Genomic DNA, 19,823 nt, shown 5'->3' on the forward strand with positions numbered 1-19,823 from the left:
GAGTGAGGGAGGTTTAAACTTTTGCTCCTGTAGGTTTTTTATTTATTTATTTATTCATTATAGAGAGGAGAGAGAGAGAGACAGAGAGAGAGAGAGAAGGGGGGAGGAGCAGGAAGCATCAACTCTCATATGTGCCTTGACCAGGCAAGCCCAGGGTTTTGAACCGGCAACCTCAGCATTTCCAGGTTGATGCTTTATCCACTGCGCCACCACAGGTCAGGCTCCTGTAGCTTTTTTAAAAGAGGTTCCCAAAGCAGAAGCAGCTGAATTAAGTGATGATGTTTGAATTCTCAGTGGTAAGCCGAACACCGGATACTCACGGCCTCTCTTCGGCCCGCCTCCTCCTCCCCGTACGACGGCCAGCCTGGTCCCCCATACTGGCCACCTCTGCTGGGTGTGACGTCCACTGGCTGAGCTCTGCTGAGTCTGCCCGCAACTCCCACCTGAGTCAGGTGCTGGATCTGGGAGCCTGAGGAGCAAAATGGACCGGCCAGGTCAGCATGGGCAGGAGAACGAGGCTGCCCAGTGAGGCCCTCCCTTAGGGACAGGGCTATGAGCTTTGTTCAAACATGGCACTGATTCCACCTCCACAGAATGACATTTCCTAAGAAAGCCAGACCATGAACTTCTTGGTTAATGGGCTTTCACTTCCTTTTAATACTGTGGCTGTTAGTGATGGTCTTTTTTTCTTGGCTAGACATCAAAGGACTGGGAGTAAAAGGTATAAAAAGATCTTCCATTCATTTTTGCAAAAGTTATGATAAGGATGATCTTATTCACTGAGAAGAAAAGACTGAAAGGTTTGGAGCCATAGAGAAGCTGCAACCTGGCTCCTTTTTGCTTGTGGCTTTGAGACCCACAAGGAGCCTAAAACATTATGTACATTTTTTTCTTAAAAGGCAGGATGCATATGTATTTGAATTCAAAATGTTAAAGTAGCCCTGGCCGGTTGGCTCATGGTAGAGCGTCGGCCTGGCGTGCAGAGGTCCCGGGTTCGATTCCCGGCCAGGGCACACAGGAGAAGCACCTATCTGCTTCTCCACCCCTCCCCCTCTCCTTCCTCTCTGTCTCTCTCTTCCCCTCCCGCAGCGAGGCTCCATTGGAGCAAAGATGGCCCGGGCGCTGGGGATGGCACCTTGGCCTCTGCCCCAGGCGCTGGAGTGGCTCTGGTCGCAACAGAGCATCGCCCCCTGGTGGGCAGAGTGTCGCCCCCTGGTGGGCATGCCGAGTGGATCCTGGTCGGGCGCACGCGGGAGTCTGTCTGACTGTCTCTCCCTGTTTACAGCTTCAGAAAAATACAAAAAAAAAATGTTAAAGTATAAGTTCATTCTATTCATATTGTGTCCAAAACTTAGCCATATCATAATTTTAATTTTTTTTCTTCTTTTCCAAGTGAGAGGAGGGAAGATAGAGAGACAGAATCCCCCATGTGCCCCAACCAGGATGCACCACCTGGCAACCCCCATCTGGGGCCATGCTCACAACCGAGCTCTTTTTAGTGCCTGAGGCGGAAGCTCCACAGAGACATCCTCAGCACCCAGGGCCAATGTGCTCGAACCAATTGAGCCATGGCTGCAAGAGGGAAAGAGAGTGTGAGAGAAGGGGAAGGGGAGTGGAGAAGCAGATGGTCGCTTCTCCCGTGTGCCCTGACTAGGAATAGAATCCAGGACATCTACATGCCAGGCTGACACTCAACCACTGAGCCAACCAGCCAGGGCCTACGATTAATAATTTAAGGCCACCCACCCAATCTCACTGGTGAGGGGTACTGATGGCAAAGCCAGGAAGCTCTCTGAACCCATGCTCCTACACTCACATATGTCGTAGTCTTGTGTGGCTAAAAAGACCAGGCTTCAACCAACATATTCTTCCCCACCAAGTTCTGGCATATGAAAATATCCTTATCCTGCAGATTAAGGGAGGAAAACTATGACTTTTAAGTGCTATGAAATAAAAGTGCTTATTTCCAAATGCCCCTAGGATCATCCAATTAATGTGTGATACTCAGACTGGCCCTGCAAAGGTTCAGAAATTTCAGAGGTAAGGGAGGTGGGTCTCTCCATATTTAAGTCTTCTACTCTGGTGGCCTCATCAACAGCCTCCCTTAATCAAATACTTAAAAAAACTCCTCCATGGTTTTATCTAGATATACAATAAAAACTAAAAGTCAGGAAAAAGAAAAACAACTTCCAGGCTTCTGTCTACAGGCACACTTGTTGATTACTGAAGATTCATAGCAGTATTAAAATTATTGGAACTAGCCCTGGCCGGTTGGCTCAGTGGTCGAGTGTCAGCCTGGCGTGCAGAAGTCCCAGGTTTGATTCCCGGCCAGGGCACACAGGAGAAGTGCCCATCTGCTTCTCCACCCCTCCCCCTCTCCTTCCTCTCTGTCTCTCTCTTCCCCTCCTACAGCCGAGATTCCACTGGCGCAAAGATGGCCCGGGTGCTGGGAATGGCTCCTCGGCCTCTGCCCCAGGCGCTAGAGTAGCTCTGGTCGCAACAGAGCGACGCCCCCTGGTGGGCGTGCCGGGTGGATCCCGGTCGGGCGCATGCGGGAGTCTGTCTGTCTGTCTCTCCCCGTTTCCGGCTTCCGAAAAATACAGAAAAAAAAAATTATTGGAACTACCAGTTCTGTTTGCCCAGCAGACATCATTTGAGTGAATCTTACAAAGAACATAAATGTAGCATAGCATTCTCCTTCACTGACAAAGATTCAGACAACCATAGAGGCCGTAAAGAATAGCTTCGTGTTAATACCGCAATGGAAACTGAAATAATATTTCAGACATGTTTTGTATCTTGCTTTGTTCACTTAACAATACAACACAGGCTTCCCCCTGATTCAACGTGGGGCATCACACCCAACAAGACTGAGTTTTCATTCCAGCCAAGCCATGGACAAGCCCCATGACCTTGAGCATCCGCCTATCACCCCTACTGAGCCTCAATGCCTCACTTTTCCAAAGGGATTAAAAAAAAAAAAAAAAAAAACTACTTACCTCATGGTGTTATTTCAAGAATTAAAAGAGATAAAGTAGGTCAGGTACCAAACACACAGGAGGTAACCTGGAAATCTTAAATTCCCTTTTTTGGGTTCTTTTCTGACCTATTCATTTTTTTTTTTTTTTTTTGTGACAGAGACAGAGGAAGGGACAGATAGGGACAGACAGACAAGAAGGGAGAGAGATGAAAAGCATCAGTTCTTCGTTGTGGCTCCTTAGTTGTTCATTGATTGCTTTTTCATATGTGCCTTGACCAGGGGGTTACAGCAGAGCAAATGACACTTTGCTCAAGCCAGCGATCTTGGGCTCAAGCCAGTGACCATGGGGTCATGTCTATGATCCCACGCTTGAGCCAGCGGCTGGTGACCTCATGGTTTCAAACCTGGGTCCTCTGCGTCCCAGTCCGATGATCTATCCAATGTGCCACCACCTGGTCAGGCAGACCTGTTCATTTTAAATAGCTACTTAAAATGCCCTTGTTATCGGGGATTTAGGAAGCTCACAACTGTTTGCTATTATGAATGATGCTCTGATAAACATCTTTGCACATGTAGTTTTTCTCCAATATTTTGGATTTCTTTGGGGAGGGATAACCTAGATTCCCAGAAGTGGCATTACCGAATCAAAAGCTCATTCAGTCATTGTCAAGATGCTTGCCAGAAGTTTAATGATGTACACAAACATCAGAAATAATATAGTAGTAATGATAATAATGGTAACTAATACTTATTAAAGTTTATCATGCACCAGGCACAATTTAAGCATTTGATGTCTTTAATCACCAAAACAACCATAGGAAATAAGTACTAATATTATTCCCATTGTACTGATAAAAAAAACTGGATGCTAATTTCACCATACTGCATTATTACGAAAATAATTTATGATTGTTTGAAATGGTGCTTTACCATGGTTTTAATTTGCATGCCTCTAATCATTTTCAAAACTGGGTGTTTTTCATGTTTACTTTCATATGGGACGCACACATTTCTTCTGTGTATTTTCTTTCTGCACTTTGACCGTTCATCTCTCCTGTCCTTTGAAGTTTGTCCATTTATCAATTTACATGAGTTATCTTCTATCATAAAAATACCTCTTGGTTGGCCCTGGCTGGTTGGCTCAGCTGTAGAGCATGGGTCAAGCGTGTGAATGTCCCAAGTTCAATTCCCAGTCAAGGAACACAGGAGAAGGACCCATCTGCTACTCCACCCCTCTCCCTCTTGCTTCTCTCTCTATTCCCCTCCTGTAGCCATGGCTCTATTGGAGTGAGTTGGCCCTAGGCACTGAGGATGGCTCCATGACCTCTGCCTCGGGCACTAAGAAGAGCTTGGTTGCTGAGCAACAGAACAATGCCCCAAATGGGCAGAGCATCACCCCCTAGTGGGCTTGCCAGGTGGATCCTGGTTGGGGTATATGTGGGAACCTGTCTGTTCCTTCCCTCCTCTCACTGAATTTAAAAAAAAAAAGCTCTTGATCATATCTGCAGCAAATCTTCCTTACATACTATTTTCCTATTATTCTTGGTGATTTTTAGACATACATATTTTGATAATTTTACATAGTCAGATACATACTATATCTTAATGATTTTCCCATGATACATTTTTACAGAATTTAATGTTATTAGAAATTATTAGAGAATTTTAATTGTGGTCTAAGAAAAACACTACGTATCTTTACATTAAATATATTAAATATTATACTCTTGTAAGTAAACCAAATTATGCCTAATTTAACAAAATTTATTTTCTCTCTGGCTTCAAAATTCCCAGAAATTGAAAACTCTGAACTATGTGTTGTTGTTTTTTAAATATAAACTGAGGGTTTTTATTTCCTATGTGGAGATATTCTGGGTTAGATTTTTATTTGAATGTCAACAGGCAATTAAAGGAAACCTAACCACTAAAAGTAAAGGAAAGTTGTGTGCAACTGTCTAATAATTAATTAAAAGCACTAGAAAACGTGACCTTTCACTGTTAAATTATTAGGTAAAGAGCTGCACTGGTTACCCACAAATAACGCTAAGATCATTCTTTTAATGAGGGCTGGAAAAGGGAGCAGGAAGGAACTAAAACAGTTCCACATGGCCCTCAGCTCCCCCTATGCCACATATCTGGCAGCAGGGAGGAGACAGCAGGACTCAGGCATAGAGGCATGAAAAAAATGAAAGGAAGATTTAAAAAAGGAAGATAGTCATATTAGCAAAGGTAGAAGAGGAGAAAATGAGGTGACGCTGGCACCTGGCTAGTCTAGAATGTATTCTGCCAGAATTAGTCAAAAACCAAGTGTCCTCTAGTTCAGAAACGCAAGCTAAATAGCCACAGGTACCTGTGGTGCCCCCGACAGGCCGAGGCCGGGCCACCGATGGCATGGCCTCAGAGTAGATCCCTCGGGCAGCAAATGGGGCTTCAGCTGATGTCTGTGGCTGCTGGGACTCAGGAGGCACCAGCTCTGAAGACTGCAGTAAACCGGGGCCAAAACCGGGTCTGAAAGCAAAGCACATCCTGCATCAGGACCACACTATACCCTGGCTCTGCTATCTGATTAGGTGTACCCTCAGCCCTGTGGGAAAATAGGACCCATGTGACCACTGGCTTTGTGTCTATCTCCTCTTCTGAGGGCAGAGGCTTTTTCTGTTTGCCCACTGCCCAGTCCCCAGCCTTTAGTCCTCAGCCCTCAGATCAGTGCCCGGACTTGGCCAATGCTTGAAAATTCGCTGTCAGATGACAGAAGAAGAAATCCTTTAGTTTACAGATCGAAAGAAGGTGCAGTCAAATTCTAGGGCCTGCTCATCTGCAGCATCCGACTAAAGCAGCAGTTATCAAGTTTGGCTGCAGGCTAGTCTCACCCAGGGAACTTTTAAAGAATTTTTAAAAAGATTTTATTTATTCATTTTTAGACAGAGAAGAGAGAGAAAGAGAAGGAGGGAAGAAGAGGGAGAGAGGAGAAGGAAGCATCAACTCTCATATGTGCCTTGACCAGGCAAGCCCAGGGTATTGAACCGGTGACCTCAGCATTTCACATTGATGTTTTATCCACTGCGCCACCACAGGTCAGGTTCACCCCGGCAGCTGTACCAAAGTCCACACTGTACCCCAGACCAATAAAAACAGAATCTCTAGAGGTGGGACCCAGACATTGATAGTTTTTAAAGCTCCACAGATGATCCTGAAATTGAAGGCTGAAATCCCTTTTATACTCATAAAAAATTTTAAGGGTTCCCAAGAGCTTCTTTTTTTATTTTATTTTTTTTTTACAGAGACAGAGAGTGAGTCAGAGAGAGGGATAGACAGGGACAGACAGACAGGAACGGAGAGAGATGAGAAGCATCAATCATTAGTTTTTCATTGCGCGTTGCAACACCTTAGTTGTTCATTGATTGCTTTCTCATATGTGCCTTGACCACGGGCCTTCAGCAGACCGAGTAACCCCTTGCTGGAGCCAGCGACCTTGGGTTCAAGCTAGTGGGCTTTTTGCTCAAACCAGATGAGCCTGTGCTCAAGGTGGCGACCTCGGGGCCTTGAACCTGGGTCCTCTGCTTCCCAGTCCGACGCTCTATCCACTGTGCCACCGCCTGGTCAGGCCCAAGAGCTTTTATGTACGTATGTGCATTACATCTATAGAGAGCTGTTATATTTTAAATCAAAACTGAAACTTTTAAAAATGCTTAAATACTTAAAGACTCACTCTTTACTTAATTATTTCTACTTGACCCAGCTTGTTAGCCCCCTCCTGCCTATATTTGCAGCCCTTTTATCCTAAATTGCATGCTCAGGTAGTTCAGTATGACCCAAACACTCTGGAGAGTGAAAGTTATTAATAATTATGCTGGACAACAAGTGTAAACTGGAACTGAACTGGGTGAACCACATCATATGACTCCATCATTAACGTCTTCCCTGGATCACCTGCGCTCCACGTGCTCCTTTGGCCTGTTGTTTTGGGGCCAGCAGCGCCGGAGTGGGGGAGTACGGGCGGGGAGAAATAAGGCCCTCTGAAAATGACCGGGAATACAGAAAACTAAGAGAAAAAAAATAAAGAAACAGCGCGGTCCTATGTCTCTAAGTGACTCCTGGTCATCGAAGGGCAGTTGAATATAATTTCTGAGGCTGTTTTTCTGCTATGCCTTCTCTATAATGAATCAGTTGTCCACTCACATGAAGGTCTATTTATAGACTTTCCAGTCTACCCCATTGGTCTATCTGTCTAACTTTACAGCAATACCACACTGTCTTAATCACTTGATGGTAACTTAAAACATTTAGAATTATCCTAACATCTTACCCTTCCTTCTTAGAGCACCTTGGCTATTGGTTCTTTGCATTTCCACACAAAACTTACAAGCAGCTTGTCAGTTTCTATGTATTTAAAAACACAGCAACAAACTACTGGGATTTTGAATGGGACTGCAATGAACCTATTGATCACTTGGAGAATTGATATTTTTTAAACACTGAGTATCCAATCCATGAACATCTTTCATTAGAGGGCTTGACGATTTTTGGTTATATTTATTCTGAGGTATTTCGGGTTTTTTTTGTTTTTGTTTTTGTTTTTTTAGAGACAGAGAGAGAGTCAGAGAGAGGGACAGACAGGAACAAAGAGAGATGAGAAGCATCAATCATTAGTTTTTTGTTGCGACACCTTAGCTGTTCATTGATTGCTTTCTCATATGTGCCTTGACCATGGGCCTTCAGCAGACGGAGTAACCCCTTGCTCGAGCCAGCAACCTTGGGTCCAAGCTGGCGAGCTTTGCTCAAACCAGATGAGCCTGCGCTCAAGCTGGCGACCTCGGGGTCTCGAACCTGGTTCCTCCACATCCCAGTCCGACGCTCTATTCACTGCGCCACTGCCTGGTCAGGCAAGGTATTTTGTATTTTTGAGTGGCATCTTCTACTGTATCTTTAAAATTTTTTAAATTTTCTGTCTGTTGCTCATAAACGTTAATAAAACAGATTTTTATTATCTTATTTTATATCCAGCAGCCCTGTAATTATCTTGCTATTTAGCCATCTTGCTAAATTTCCTTCATTCTAATGATTTATATATTAACATTTTAGAAATTGCTACCACAAAGTTATATTACATATGAATAATAACCTTATTTCTCTCTTTAAATTTCTTAGTCTTTCTTTTCCTTGCCTTATTACACAGGCTAGGTTCCCCCAGGGCACTATTAATAGAAGTGATACAAGCAGACATCTTTGTCTTGCTCCTGGTCTCAGAGGGAAAGCCTTTTTGCATTAGACTGAGATAACTTTGAATAGATTAGATTGTGTCTAGTGTGTCAAGATTCTTAACCATAAATGGATGCTGAATTTTATCAAATGCTTCATCTATTGACGTGAAAGAATCTTCCTCCTTTATTCTACTCAAAATAGTAAATTACATTGACTGACTTTTTAAAAAATACTAAATCACCCTTGTATTGTTGGAATAAATCCACTTTGGTTGTGATGTGATATCTTCTTTGCATATATTGCTAGATATGTTTGCTATTATTTCGTTTTGAATTTTTGACATCCGTGTTTATGAGTAAAACTGGCCCTGTCTCACTTTTTGCAAAATTTAGATCTCTACCATCCTTTGCTTTCCATACATTCTGCCAATTGTATGTTCCTTTTTATCCTGTTATTTCTTGTCTTCTTTTTGGACTATTTTTTAAAGTATTTGATTTCTCCCCTACTATCTTGATATTTACTTTTAGCACTGTTTAGGAAGTTACCTTAAAAATTACACTAGAATCTCTGTCTTATTACACTCAAACATAAATTTGTACTTCTCCATCTTCCCAGACAGTGAGCCTTAACTCTGTAGTAAGCATAATTATTTTAAAATCTGTGTTCAATACCTCCAGTATCTAGATCCCCTATAATCCCTTTTCTATTGTCTGTTTCTCTTTATTTTTATTTTTAGATACTTTTCTTCTCATTCGCCTGGTTGTATGTGTCTGTGTTCAACTTCACATAGAACTATAATAATGGAAGGCCTCATATGGTATTATCTTCCTGTAAAGGAGAAATACATTTGTTCCGCCGGGCTGCTGGAGGGACGAACAGTGTCTTGTCAGCACAATACAATCGGGGAGTGAGAGCATTCAAAGCTAAATTCTAGTCCTTGTAGAGACCCATGTACTTACCATTAACCTTTACTCGAAGGTATAGCCCCTAAAGCTCTGAACCCCAACCTCTGGGTGTTACCAGGAGCTCCCCTCTTTGTCCTCCCAGACCCACGAGTCTGTCGAAGGCTTTGCTCAGCTTCTCAGCCGCCTCCTCTGGAATCAGCAGGCGCACTTCACTGGGTTTTCTATTTTAATTTTAAAATCTTGTCTGATCTTTCCAGTTGCCCTCAACAAATTATCTAGTCTGTTGTTACTGGAGGCAGAACTTAAATTCTAACTTTTCTGGTAAGGTCAAGAAATTACAAGTCAAAGAGTTTGGCATCTGCTCAGATCAGCTAAAAAATGAGTTTACAAAATTAAATAATTTTTTTAATTTATTTATTTATTCATTTTTAGAGAGGAGAAAGAGAGAGATAAGAGAGAGACAGAGAGAGAGAAGGGGGAGGAGCTGGAAGCATCAACTCCCATATGTGCCCTGACCAGGCAAGCCCAGGGTTTCAAACCGGCGACCTCAGCATTTCCAGGTCAACATCCTATCTACTGCACCACCACAGGTCAGACTTAAATAAATTTTTTTAAAAAAGGTAAACAGGCCCTGGCCAGTTGGCTCAGCAGTAGAGCGTTGGCCTGGCATGTGGAAGTCCCGGGTTTGATTCCTGGCCAGGGCACATAAGAGAGGCGCCCATCTGCTTCTCCACCCCTCCCCCTCTCCTTCCTCTCTGTCTCTCTCTTCCCCTCCCGCAGCTGAGGCTCCATTGAAGCAAAAGATGGCCCGGGCGCTGGGGATGGCTCCTTCGCCTCTGCCCCAGGCGCTAGAGTGGCTCTGGTCGCGACAGAGCGACGCCCCGGATGAGCAGAGCATCGCCCCCTGGGCGTGCCGGGTGGATCCCGGTCGGGCGCATGCAGGAGACTATCTGACTGCCTCCTCGTTTCCAGCTTCAGGAAAAATACAAAAAAAACACAAAAAACAAAACAAACAAACAAACAAAAAAAGGTAAACAGCCTAGGTAAGAAAGTCCTAACACATTTCCTCCTGAAAAACTTCACCTTGGCAATGGTCCTGAGGGGGGAGTCATTCCATAGTCTTCATATCTCTGGAAGAAATTCAAAAGAAGATGAAGATTAATAGTCAATACTTATTAGAAGGTGACAACAGCAAACTTAGGTTTAGGTTTGCAGGATCAACTTTCAAGAGAACTATTTTCTCATAAAAGGTTAGCATGCTATCAGGGCATTCTGCCACCAAGTAATACCAGACATTTTAGGATGGGGAACTGGGCTACCAGGCTGTGAAAAACATACCACTACTTTTTAGACCTTTCTTTGTTTTTTTCTTCTTTTTCCAAGTGAAGAAAAATAGAGAGACAGACTCCTGCATGCACCCCAACTGGGATCCACCTGGTGACCCCTACCTGAGGCTGATGCTCTGCCTATTTGGGGCCAATGCTTGCAAACCAAGCTATATTTAGTGCCTGAGGCGGAGGCTCCTTGGAGCCATCCTCAATACCCAGGGCAATATGCTAGAACCAATCAAGCCATGGCTGCAGGAAGAGGCACACGCGAGAGAGAGAGAGAGAGAGAGAGAGAGAGAGAAAGAGAGAGAGAGAGAGAAAGAGGGAGGAGGAGGGAGGGAGGAGGAAGGAAAGAAGGAAAGAAGGAAAGAAGGAAAGAAAATGAAAGTAGAGAAGGAGTGAGGGAGAGAGGGAAGGAGGGAGGGAGGGAGGGAAGGAGGGGGGAGGGAGGGAGGGAGGGAGGGAGAAAGAGAGAGGGTGAAGGAGAGAAGGGTCGAGGGGTGGAGAAGCAGATGTTGACCTTTACTTCTTTAGTAAAAATAAAAATGATAGGATTACTCTGCTCTGCTGGCTGGTTCTCTATAAACCTGTGTCTTCTGTTAAAAAAAATAGGCCTGAGTGGCCGCATTTATTACAAGTGACTCTACCAACCTCAGCCACGACAGTCGCCTAACCTAGTAGGTGCCCAGTAACAATGCAAAATCCTCTCAAGAAATTAAACTATGCAAATGCAGTACTGTGTTGTAAAAACAGAAAGAGTATAAAGAACTAGAAATTAGTCTCTTAAAGATGAAAGGAGCACTTTCAGTTTCTGGTTTCCATACTCCTTGCTCTTAAATGTTGTAAGATGCCCCTGTATCCTTCAATCAGCTTTTTTCCCTTGAGCTCATGTGAGCTAAACAAATGCTCTTTGACTGAAACAATAGGGCATCACATTTAAAGAAACACATATCTATGATGTATTCTTAAAAAAATGAACATATCCTAATCCTAACAGACAGGAGATTACTATTTTCAACATTTCTTTTCAACGACTGTGAATCATTATTTTGGAATTCGATAATTCAGCAGAACAGTAACTCTGGATGAGTCTATCCCAGTCCAGTCAGCTTGAACCAACTGGCAGTCCAGGGTCTGGTGCTCCAAGTTCAGTCACTAAGTCGGCCTTGTTTCCAGACCTGCTCTAATACTAGACCTTTTTTTTAAAAGCTTCCATGTATTGAATTAGTATTTTGTAGTAAGCACCCTATGAGCACTAACTCAGGCCCACGGTAACTCTACGAAAGTGCTCACTACCTCTGTTTTGCAGATGAAACCAACTCACAAAGGAGTTCAGTCATTTCCCCCAAATTTGTCTTTCTGACTCCAAAGACCATGCTTTTAACTACTGCCCTGCACTGCCCATGGTTCCCAAAACCAAACTCTCCCCGGGATTCCATCTCTATTGTCCTGAAAATGTCCATGCTCAGGAGTCAGTGTCTATTAAATGCAACTTAGACAGATGTTTGTCTTGACACAGTATTGAGGTTTACCTTTCTGTGCATATAAATGCCTAAACATGCTTAAACGTTTTCAAACCTACAGAACCTGTCTGGTTTGTAGCCCGGGGACGGCCTGTACAATGAGAAATGAGCAGAAGCAGGAAGGACTGCCCCATCGTTCAGGTCACGAGCCTGAAGATGAAGGAACACAAACTCACAGGAACAGAGGACACTCCAGCGGGGTGGGTGGGTGCCAGGGAGGACAGTGAAACGTATAGTAACACCACTAACGAAACAGCGGGGCACAAGTCCCACTGAGGACGGGACACGACCCCACCAGACCCCGCCTTTCCCCAACCTCCATGACATCAGGCTACAGAAACACGGACTGAATGCAGTCCTCAAGGGTGAAACAGATCCCAAATAGAATAAGAAGCATACAGAGGTGCATTTACCCACATTCTAGCAAATCAAAGTGAAGTTAAAACGAACATATGTATCAGAACCCAGACTGGAAGAAAACTCAAGTAACAGGCAGCTTCTCCGCAAGGACTTTGAACTATATAGAAAAATGGCATTTTTTTTTTAAGTTCAACAGTGAGATGATAAAACCACCAAATGACCCAAAGTGGGAGACCACAGACTGGAAATAATTTCTGGATCAAAACAATGCCACCGTGACACTTAAGAAATCAATGAGCAAGGAAAAGATTAGACAGGACTTACAATCAAATCAACGTCACAGAGAAAAGGCCCATGAGAACCATAATGAAGACAGAGAGGCGGACAGGACAGGACAGCGTAGCTAAAGCGATGAGATAAAGCGGTAGAGAAAACAGACCAAGATGAGCCAGCAAAGATAACTGCTACCCTCGACTCAAATAAATGGAATGGAGTAAGAAAATTATTCCAGAAATAAAAGTTTTCCTGAATTGAATGAAAGAACTGAATCTGAAGGTAAGAGTAGGTGACATGTAGCAGTCAACAAAAAACAAATTCAGGTCAGAAAGTAAGAACTCAAAACACTGGTCCAAAAGAATATATGTCCCTCTACCTATGTCCATTGTGGCATTATTTACAATGGACAAGATGTGGAAGCAGCCCAAGTGCCCGGATGAGTGGATAAGAAAGCTGTGGTACCTTTACCCGATGTAACATTACCTGACCATACAAAAAAGAGTGAAAGCCTACCATGTCCGACAGCATGGATGGACCTACAGGGTATTATGCTCAGTGAAATAAGTCGGACAGAGAAAAATAAATGCCGTATGATTTCACTTACATGTGGAATCCAAAGAACAATATAAATGAACAAACAAAAGAGAAACAGATTCATAGCTGCAGAGGACAGGCTGATGGTTGCCGGAAGGGAGGGGAGGTTGGGGGACTGGGTGAGAAAGGTAAAGGGATCAAGAAGTACAGGTGGACAGTTACAGACCAGTCACGGGGATGTAAAGTACAGTATGGAAAATACAGTCAATACCGTTGCGATAACTATGTGTGGTGCCAGGTGGGTACTGGGAATATCAGGAGGAACACTTTGGAAGGTATATGATTGTCTGACCACTATGCTGTACACCTGAAACTAATATAAAATCATACTGAATGTTAACTATAATTGAAAAAAAATAAAGAGAAAAAGAAAAAAGAAAGAACTCCAGACAAGAGGCTCCTGGTAGGTCTTCCTCGTTATCCCAAGACCTCCCGTCACAGAGGATCCATGTGGTGTTTTACTTGTCAGCCATCATCCCGACACCCTACACTGCAGACCAGAGGCAGGGAGACAGTTAGGAAGTTGCAATAGTCTTGGTGAGAGGGGACAGTGGCTCCAACCAGCATGTGATGTGGTGGAAGGAATTCGAGAGGAAGAATCTACAAAGCTCCAGGCTACAGAACTGTAGAAGGTCCATACTTACGCTGCAGGGGGTGTTGGCCGTCTGGGCTGGGCTGTAGAAGGACCCCCACTGGGTGGCTCGTCTCTCTTCCCGGGAAGGGGTGCTATTCATGGGCAGGCCGGCTGGGACCCCGGGGCCGGCGGCCACCGTGTTGGCAGTCTGGCTGCTGGGGGCCACAAGGGCAAAGGCGTCGTCCAGGAGGGAGTGCATGGTCTGGCGCGCCTCCTCGATGGACGGCTGGGGCAGGGCGTACTGCGGGCCCGGGAAGGGCAGGCCCGGGTACCGGCCCAGCTCTGCAGATGACGGCGTCTGCACATCTGCCGGGAGGTCAGGGTCGGACTACAGTGGAGGAAACAGCAGAGAAAGGAAGCATCAGACACTGCCAGAAAACACAACTCTATTGAGAGCCAAAAGGGAACAGAACAATTTTTACTGATGTCAAGAAAATGGTTTCCCCGTAAGGATGCTTAAGCGGACAGCTGAGCAAAGTCTGTTAGCGCTCATGGGGGCAAAAAGTCTGAATCAGGAATAAAGGGGAAAAGAATGAAAACATTCAATGCTCATTCGTCCGGCAAAACTCACGCAACTATCTGAAAGCCATTTCAGTACCTGGGAGTCTACATTTTTATCAAAAGCCCTCGACTAACCAAAACTGATGTCTCAGACTCTACTCACTAAAGTACCTGGTCAATTTTCTATAGATAAAGAAATCAAAAATGAAAGCACTCTATTGACTCGTAACAATAGGAAAAAATAGCCCTACACCCCCTCCAAAAAGAGTTCAAAGTCACCACCATATTACAACTGTGTGTATAAATAATTTTCATACCTATTATGACAACTGGTTACAACAGCAAATAGTAAGTATTTATTCGGAAACTGTCTTTAAAATGAAGGTCTCCCTGGATAACATGAGTCATCAAGAAAGTTGTAATCATCTTCCATACCCCCTGTCTAAGAGGCAGGGGTACAAGTAACAATTTTTTTATTATTATTTTTATTAATTGATGTTAGTAAGAGAGGAAGGGAGATGGAGAGACAGAAACATTGATCTGTTCCTGTATGTGCCCTGACCAGGGATTGAACTGGCAACTCTGTGCTTTGGAATGATGCACTAACCAACCAAGCTATCCAGCCAGGGTGGGGTTTTTTGTTTTTCCTTATTAATCTTATTTTCTTTTTTTTTTTAATTTTATTTATTCATTATAGAGAGGAGAGAGAGAGAGAAGGGGGGAGGAGCAGGAAGCATCAACTCCCATATGTGCCTTGACCAGGCAAGCTCAGGGTTTCGAACCGGCGACCTCAGCGTTTCCAGGTCGACGCTTTATCCCACTGTGCCACCACAGGTCAGGCTAATCTTATTTTCTAATAATGCCTTTTGGAGCAAAACGTTGTCATCATAGGCACTTGGGTAACTTGTAGGGGACAAAACAAGAACCCAATGGCGAAAGAGGCCTTTCAGGTTTCAGTAGCTCCGAAAGCCCAAATGCAAATCACGGTCACTCCAGCTGACACTGAAGAAAGAGGTTCTGCAGGACAGGCAGGTGACCCCGTGCCCTGTGAGGAAGGGTGGATGTCTTTAATCCAGAGTGCCTTGCTTGTCCTGCTGGCCCATGGTTTAGCCCAGATGGCTGGACCTCCCCCGCACCATGGAAGACCTGCCTGTATCTGTCTGGGTCAGCAAGTCTCTCACAAGGAAATACTTGTTACCACAGGCACATCCTTACTCTTAGCCAACTGTCTGGAAAATGCTTCCTAATAATCCAGGTTGGTCCACCAGATGATTGGGGGTTATTCCTGGGCAGACGCTGCTTAACTCCAAACAGAGGGAACATCATTCTGCAAACTGGCAGACCCACCGGCGGCCCGCAGGCCCGTTTTGCTTGGCCCACAGAACGGTTTTCAAAACCTACTGAGCCACTATTTTAAAATCTGAAAGTTTCATATTAAAACGCGAATGTCTGGATTCTCTGGGCAGAGCGTGAGGCTGCGGACGCCCTCCCGGATGGGGGCAGGTGCGCTCCTCCTCCCCAGGCCCTGTCGGACTGTCTCTCCAATACTGCAGCATCCTCGCGGAGCTCCTGCCAGGGTCACTGGTCAGCGGGGGATTCTTTTGAGGTGGGCAAAAGGTCCATTGGCCAGCCCTTCCCCCATTATTGGTTTTTCTTGAGAAACAGGTAGGGAAACCTATGGTTAGGGGTGTGCCACCAGCCTAACAGTTCCTAATGGAGAAATGCAAAAGCATGTCGGGGACCACAGACTACTGGTAAGTCAGAGGGTCTCTCCCAAGACGGGAGCGAAGTTCCTGGTAGTGGTTCCGGCACCTGGCAAGCTCACCGTATCATAAGGAAGTAGCAGTGTGGCCATACACACAGCCCCACGCCCAAACTGAGGTTCCATTTGAGGGGGAGGTCTTATACACCTGTCCGGAGCAATGGCCATGGCCAATGTCACCCCTTAGCGGTCATAATTTTGGAGGAGCTCTCATTTTTACGGCAAGAGAAAGATGTGCTGAAGGTGGGAAGGAAGGGTCCCTTGGAGTCCCGCTGGCCCCATGAATCCTGCCAAGGACGCCCAGAGCCACTCAGCCACAGTGTGAGAGCCTCTCATTCTTCCCTCTTCTCCCTGCCTCCTCCTTTCCCGGGCTAGACCATCAGAACTTGCAGGCCAGGGTAGTTCGTCTTCATTGTCTGCGTCTCTACATCTAGCACAGCGCTTCACATATAGATGGTACTTAATAAAAAATGAAAAACAATCTGCCTACAAAAGTGAGTATGTACTCAGGGGAGCCCCAAGTTGGAATTTGAATTCTGTTCTCCCAAACCACAGTCTAGTAAGTCTATTACAGTCAGTTTCTTTCCTTTGTATGGACACATGTTCATCTATCATTCTTCAGAAGTCTAGATATGAACCTACTTACCTTTAGTCACCAGAGACAATGTATTCTGGTGCCTGTTTTGCAATGCTTTGTGGGTATTATAAGAGAGTGACCACACACCCTGGTTGGCCCAGGACACCTCGGTTTATGCCTCTTGCCCCAGTACAATAATTTGTTCATCTGAGGATAATGTTCATTTTCACAAATCTTTGAAAAAATGGTGCCATTGGAGAGGAAGCGGCTGACAGAGGTGGTGTTCTCCAGGGAAGGGCTGCCTTCCCCCAGCTGAAGGAGGAACCATTTTCTGCTTAAAAAAAAAAAAAAAAAGGCAAGGAGAAAAGGAATAGTCCAGGTCACCAGGAAAGAGGCCTAATCAGGGTCATGAATGAAGACAAGATGGAGAGACCGAGGTAGGACAGGTTAGTCCCTCTACAAAACTCTCGTGGCACTAGGTGATGGCACTCAGGCTATATATATATACACACACACATATATACATATACACATATATACATATACATACATATACACATATATACATATACATACATATACACATATATATACACACACACACATATATACATATACACATATATACATATACATACATATATACATATATATACACACACACATATATATACATATATACATATACATACATACATATATACACACACACACACACACACATATATATATAAAATGACAATGACCACACCGGGGAGGAGGGATATGTTCCCTTCCACTATTTGTTAGTGTCACTGCATGACTCTCCTGAGGAGCCAAGGGGACAGCTCTCCCCAGGATCAAACCAATCACCACAGAAACCCGGACAACAAACCATCTAACAAGAGCAGCACAAGCACACCATCTATTGTGCAGGGGCCATGCTAATCTTCTCTGTATCGTTCCAATTTTAGTATATGTGCTGCCGAAGCGAGCACAAGCACACCATCTATTGTAACCACTGCCAAGGATGGTTCCCCCACTGATAAGAGAACTCAAGAGTTCAAATTTTGGCATGAGTAATAATGGCTTTAGTTATACTCAATAGGCTTAGTCGTTAATGCAAGTAAAAGTTTTGTTCCAGGAAGGGGAATACCCAAATTAACGAGATCTGTGAGCAATCCACCATTGTGCCCCAGGGGTCTGCAAGTGATCCACCACTATGCCCCCAGAGGGTTGCAAGCAAAGCCTTTGTACTCCAGGGACAGAAGGCCTGCTGACTATGCCACGGGTAAAGAATTACTAACAAATCTCTAGAACACAACTTTTATCTTATCAATTTTCCCTTGAATTCCAAAACCCCTTGTCCACCCTTTTCTCCCCTTAGAAAATAGGTGGCCGGGATGAGAAGGGGTAGACAGTTTTTTAGGGTATATAACTCCCGTCTCCTCAGATCGCTGGCCATCTGAATAAAGTGCCCATGAAGATGAGTCCCTGCCTCTCCTTATCTGGCTGAGTGGTGACACGCAGCATGCACACCGAGATTTCTGATTTCACGACCTTAGGACTTCATTCATGGCCTGCAGAAATGACCAGAGCAAAGCAGTCTCGTTTGTTGACCTGTCAACTCCCTGGAATCACTCCAGTCCTCAGGAGCAGGGACGAGGGGCACAGTCAATCTTAAGGACACTAGAAATACACATGCTCCTGTGGAGGAGAAAGGGGCCACGTCCTAGACCAGACGGGCTCAGGGAGGCCCGCACGGCGCCTTTACAAACTCAGAGACCTCAAGGATCCACATAGAATGGTCTGAAATGAAAACTCTCCAACCAAAAGCAGTTCATGACAGGTAGCCATGTTCTAGGATGGCATTTTTCCCTAACCAAGATCAGTTGTCCTTAAACTGAACTTGCCTGGTGTCTTGTTTGCATCTAAGTTAACATAGCTGATAACAGGAATATCAAAGCACAACCATGGCACCAGAACAGAGACCACAGATTCCCTTATTGTTGTTGTTACCATGTTCATTGTTGATGGTTAGCTACCCTGTATCCAACTGTGTCAAAGAAAGATGTGCCTGTTCCTTTTACTTTTCATCCGATCCCAGAGAGTCCCCGCTTTGCCTTCTCTCACCTCCCTAATCGATCACCAGCGGATTTCATGGAACCCCCCCAGCCGCTGGGCACCCGCCCCGCACACGGCAGCAGTCACTGTCATCCCTTCTCCTCTCCCAAAGAGGACCCAACACGGATTCCAGAAGGAAGGGTCAGCATTACGCACTGGGCAGCCGATGTAGGCAGAGTTGTGGACGCCGGGGGGCCTCTTGTAAGTGCCGTCACTGTCTGTGGTGATGAGTCTGTCCTTCTCGGCATCTCCGGGGCAGCCGTTGACCTGGTGTTTCCGGCGTGGCTTAGGAGAACGTTTTATCCGCGAGCTGCCGAGGGGGGAAAAAAAGAGATTACCTTCCTAGGAAATAAACCTTCCTGCCACGGGCTTATCAACTGAACACTCAGTGTTTTCTGAGCATCAAATACGTGCTGGCCACTGCGGTCAACACCCCACAGGACAAAATCAACATGTGAGACACTGCCTGTGCTCTGAGGAAGCTGTCTACCTGGGCCGACCATCGGACCGCACAAGGAACCACAGAGAACATTCCAAAGCACTATATACTCGTTCTCTTACCTCCTTATACAGACATTTGGAATAGAGGGCATGCAAGGTGAGCTACTGCTTCATCACTGGCCAACTGGGGCCTGAGATGGGCCTCAAAGTGCAGGAGGGTCTGCAGACTGGGAGGGATGTGAGGGGAGGGGTGGGGGAGAAGGGATGTGGGGGGAGGGATGCTGGGGAGGGGTGTGTGGGAGGGATGTGGGGGGAGGGATGCTGGGGAGGGGTATGTGGGAGGGATGTGGGGGGAGGGATGCTGGGGAGGGGTATGTGGGAGGGATGTGGGGGGAGGGATGCTGGGGAGGGGTATGTGGGAGGGATGTGGGGGGAGGGATGCTGGGGAGGGGTGTGTGGGAGGGATGTGGGGGGAGGGATGCTGGGGAGGGGGATGTGGGAGGGATGTGGGGGGTGTGGGGGGAGGGTGCGAGGCATGGGCATCACCACTCCAAGGACCAGAAATGGAAATGCAGATGAAGGTTTGGGGGCAAGGAGGCCATTGGCGAACAAAGTGGCAGGTCTGTCAATGTGGCTA

The 19,823-nt window shown here is 45.4% G+C and overlaps 1 protein-coding gene and 1 non-coding gene across 4 annotated transcripts in view; both read right to left on the reverse strand.

The window, feature by feature from the left end:
- The window catches only part of KIAA1549 (KIAA1549 ortholog), a 132,842-nt gene that overhangs the window by 8,486 nt on the left and 104,533 nt on the right, over positions 1-19,823 (reverse strand). For 2 of the 3 annotated variants that reach the window (XR_010729452.1, XM_066262393.1), the window contains exons 15-19: positions 18,902-19,055; positions 13,813-14,130; positions 10,171-10,217; positions 5,331-5,488; positions 321-469 (exon numbers count right to left, since the gene is read on the reverse strand). Coding sequence is in view for 2 of the 3 variants with exons in the window: in XM_066262393.1 (XP_066118490.1) it covers positions 321-469; positions 5,331-5,488; positions 10,171-10,217; positions 13,813-14,130; positions 18,902-19,055 (826 nt within the window). In the remaining variant the exon portion in view is untranslated. Of the gene's footprint in view, positions 1-320; positions 470-5,330; positions 5,489-9,579; positions 10,060-10,170; positions 10,218-13,812; positions 14,131-18,901; positions 19,056-19,823 lie in introns of those variants that run through there. The other variant, XM_066262394.1, reaches the window with a different exon arrangement.
- On the reverse strand, positions 17,511-17,619 carry LOC136327967 (U6 spliceosomal RNA). Its single transcript, XR_010730015.1, has one exon. It is a non-coding gene; the product is annotated as a U6 spliceosomal RNA (small nuclear RNA).

The sequence above is a fragment of the Saccopteryx bilineata genome, chromosome 2 (genome assembly GCF_036850765.1).
Source record: "Saccopteryx bilineata isolate mSacBil1 chromosome 2, mSacBil1_pri_phased_curated, whole genome shotgun sequence".
Taxonomy (NCBI): domain Eukaryota; kingdom Metazoa; phylum Chordata; class Mammalia; order Chiroptera; family Emballonuridae; genus Saccopteryx; species Saccopteryx bilineata.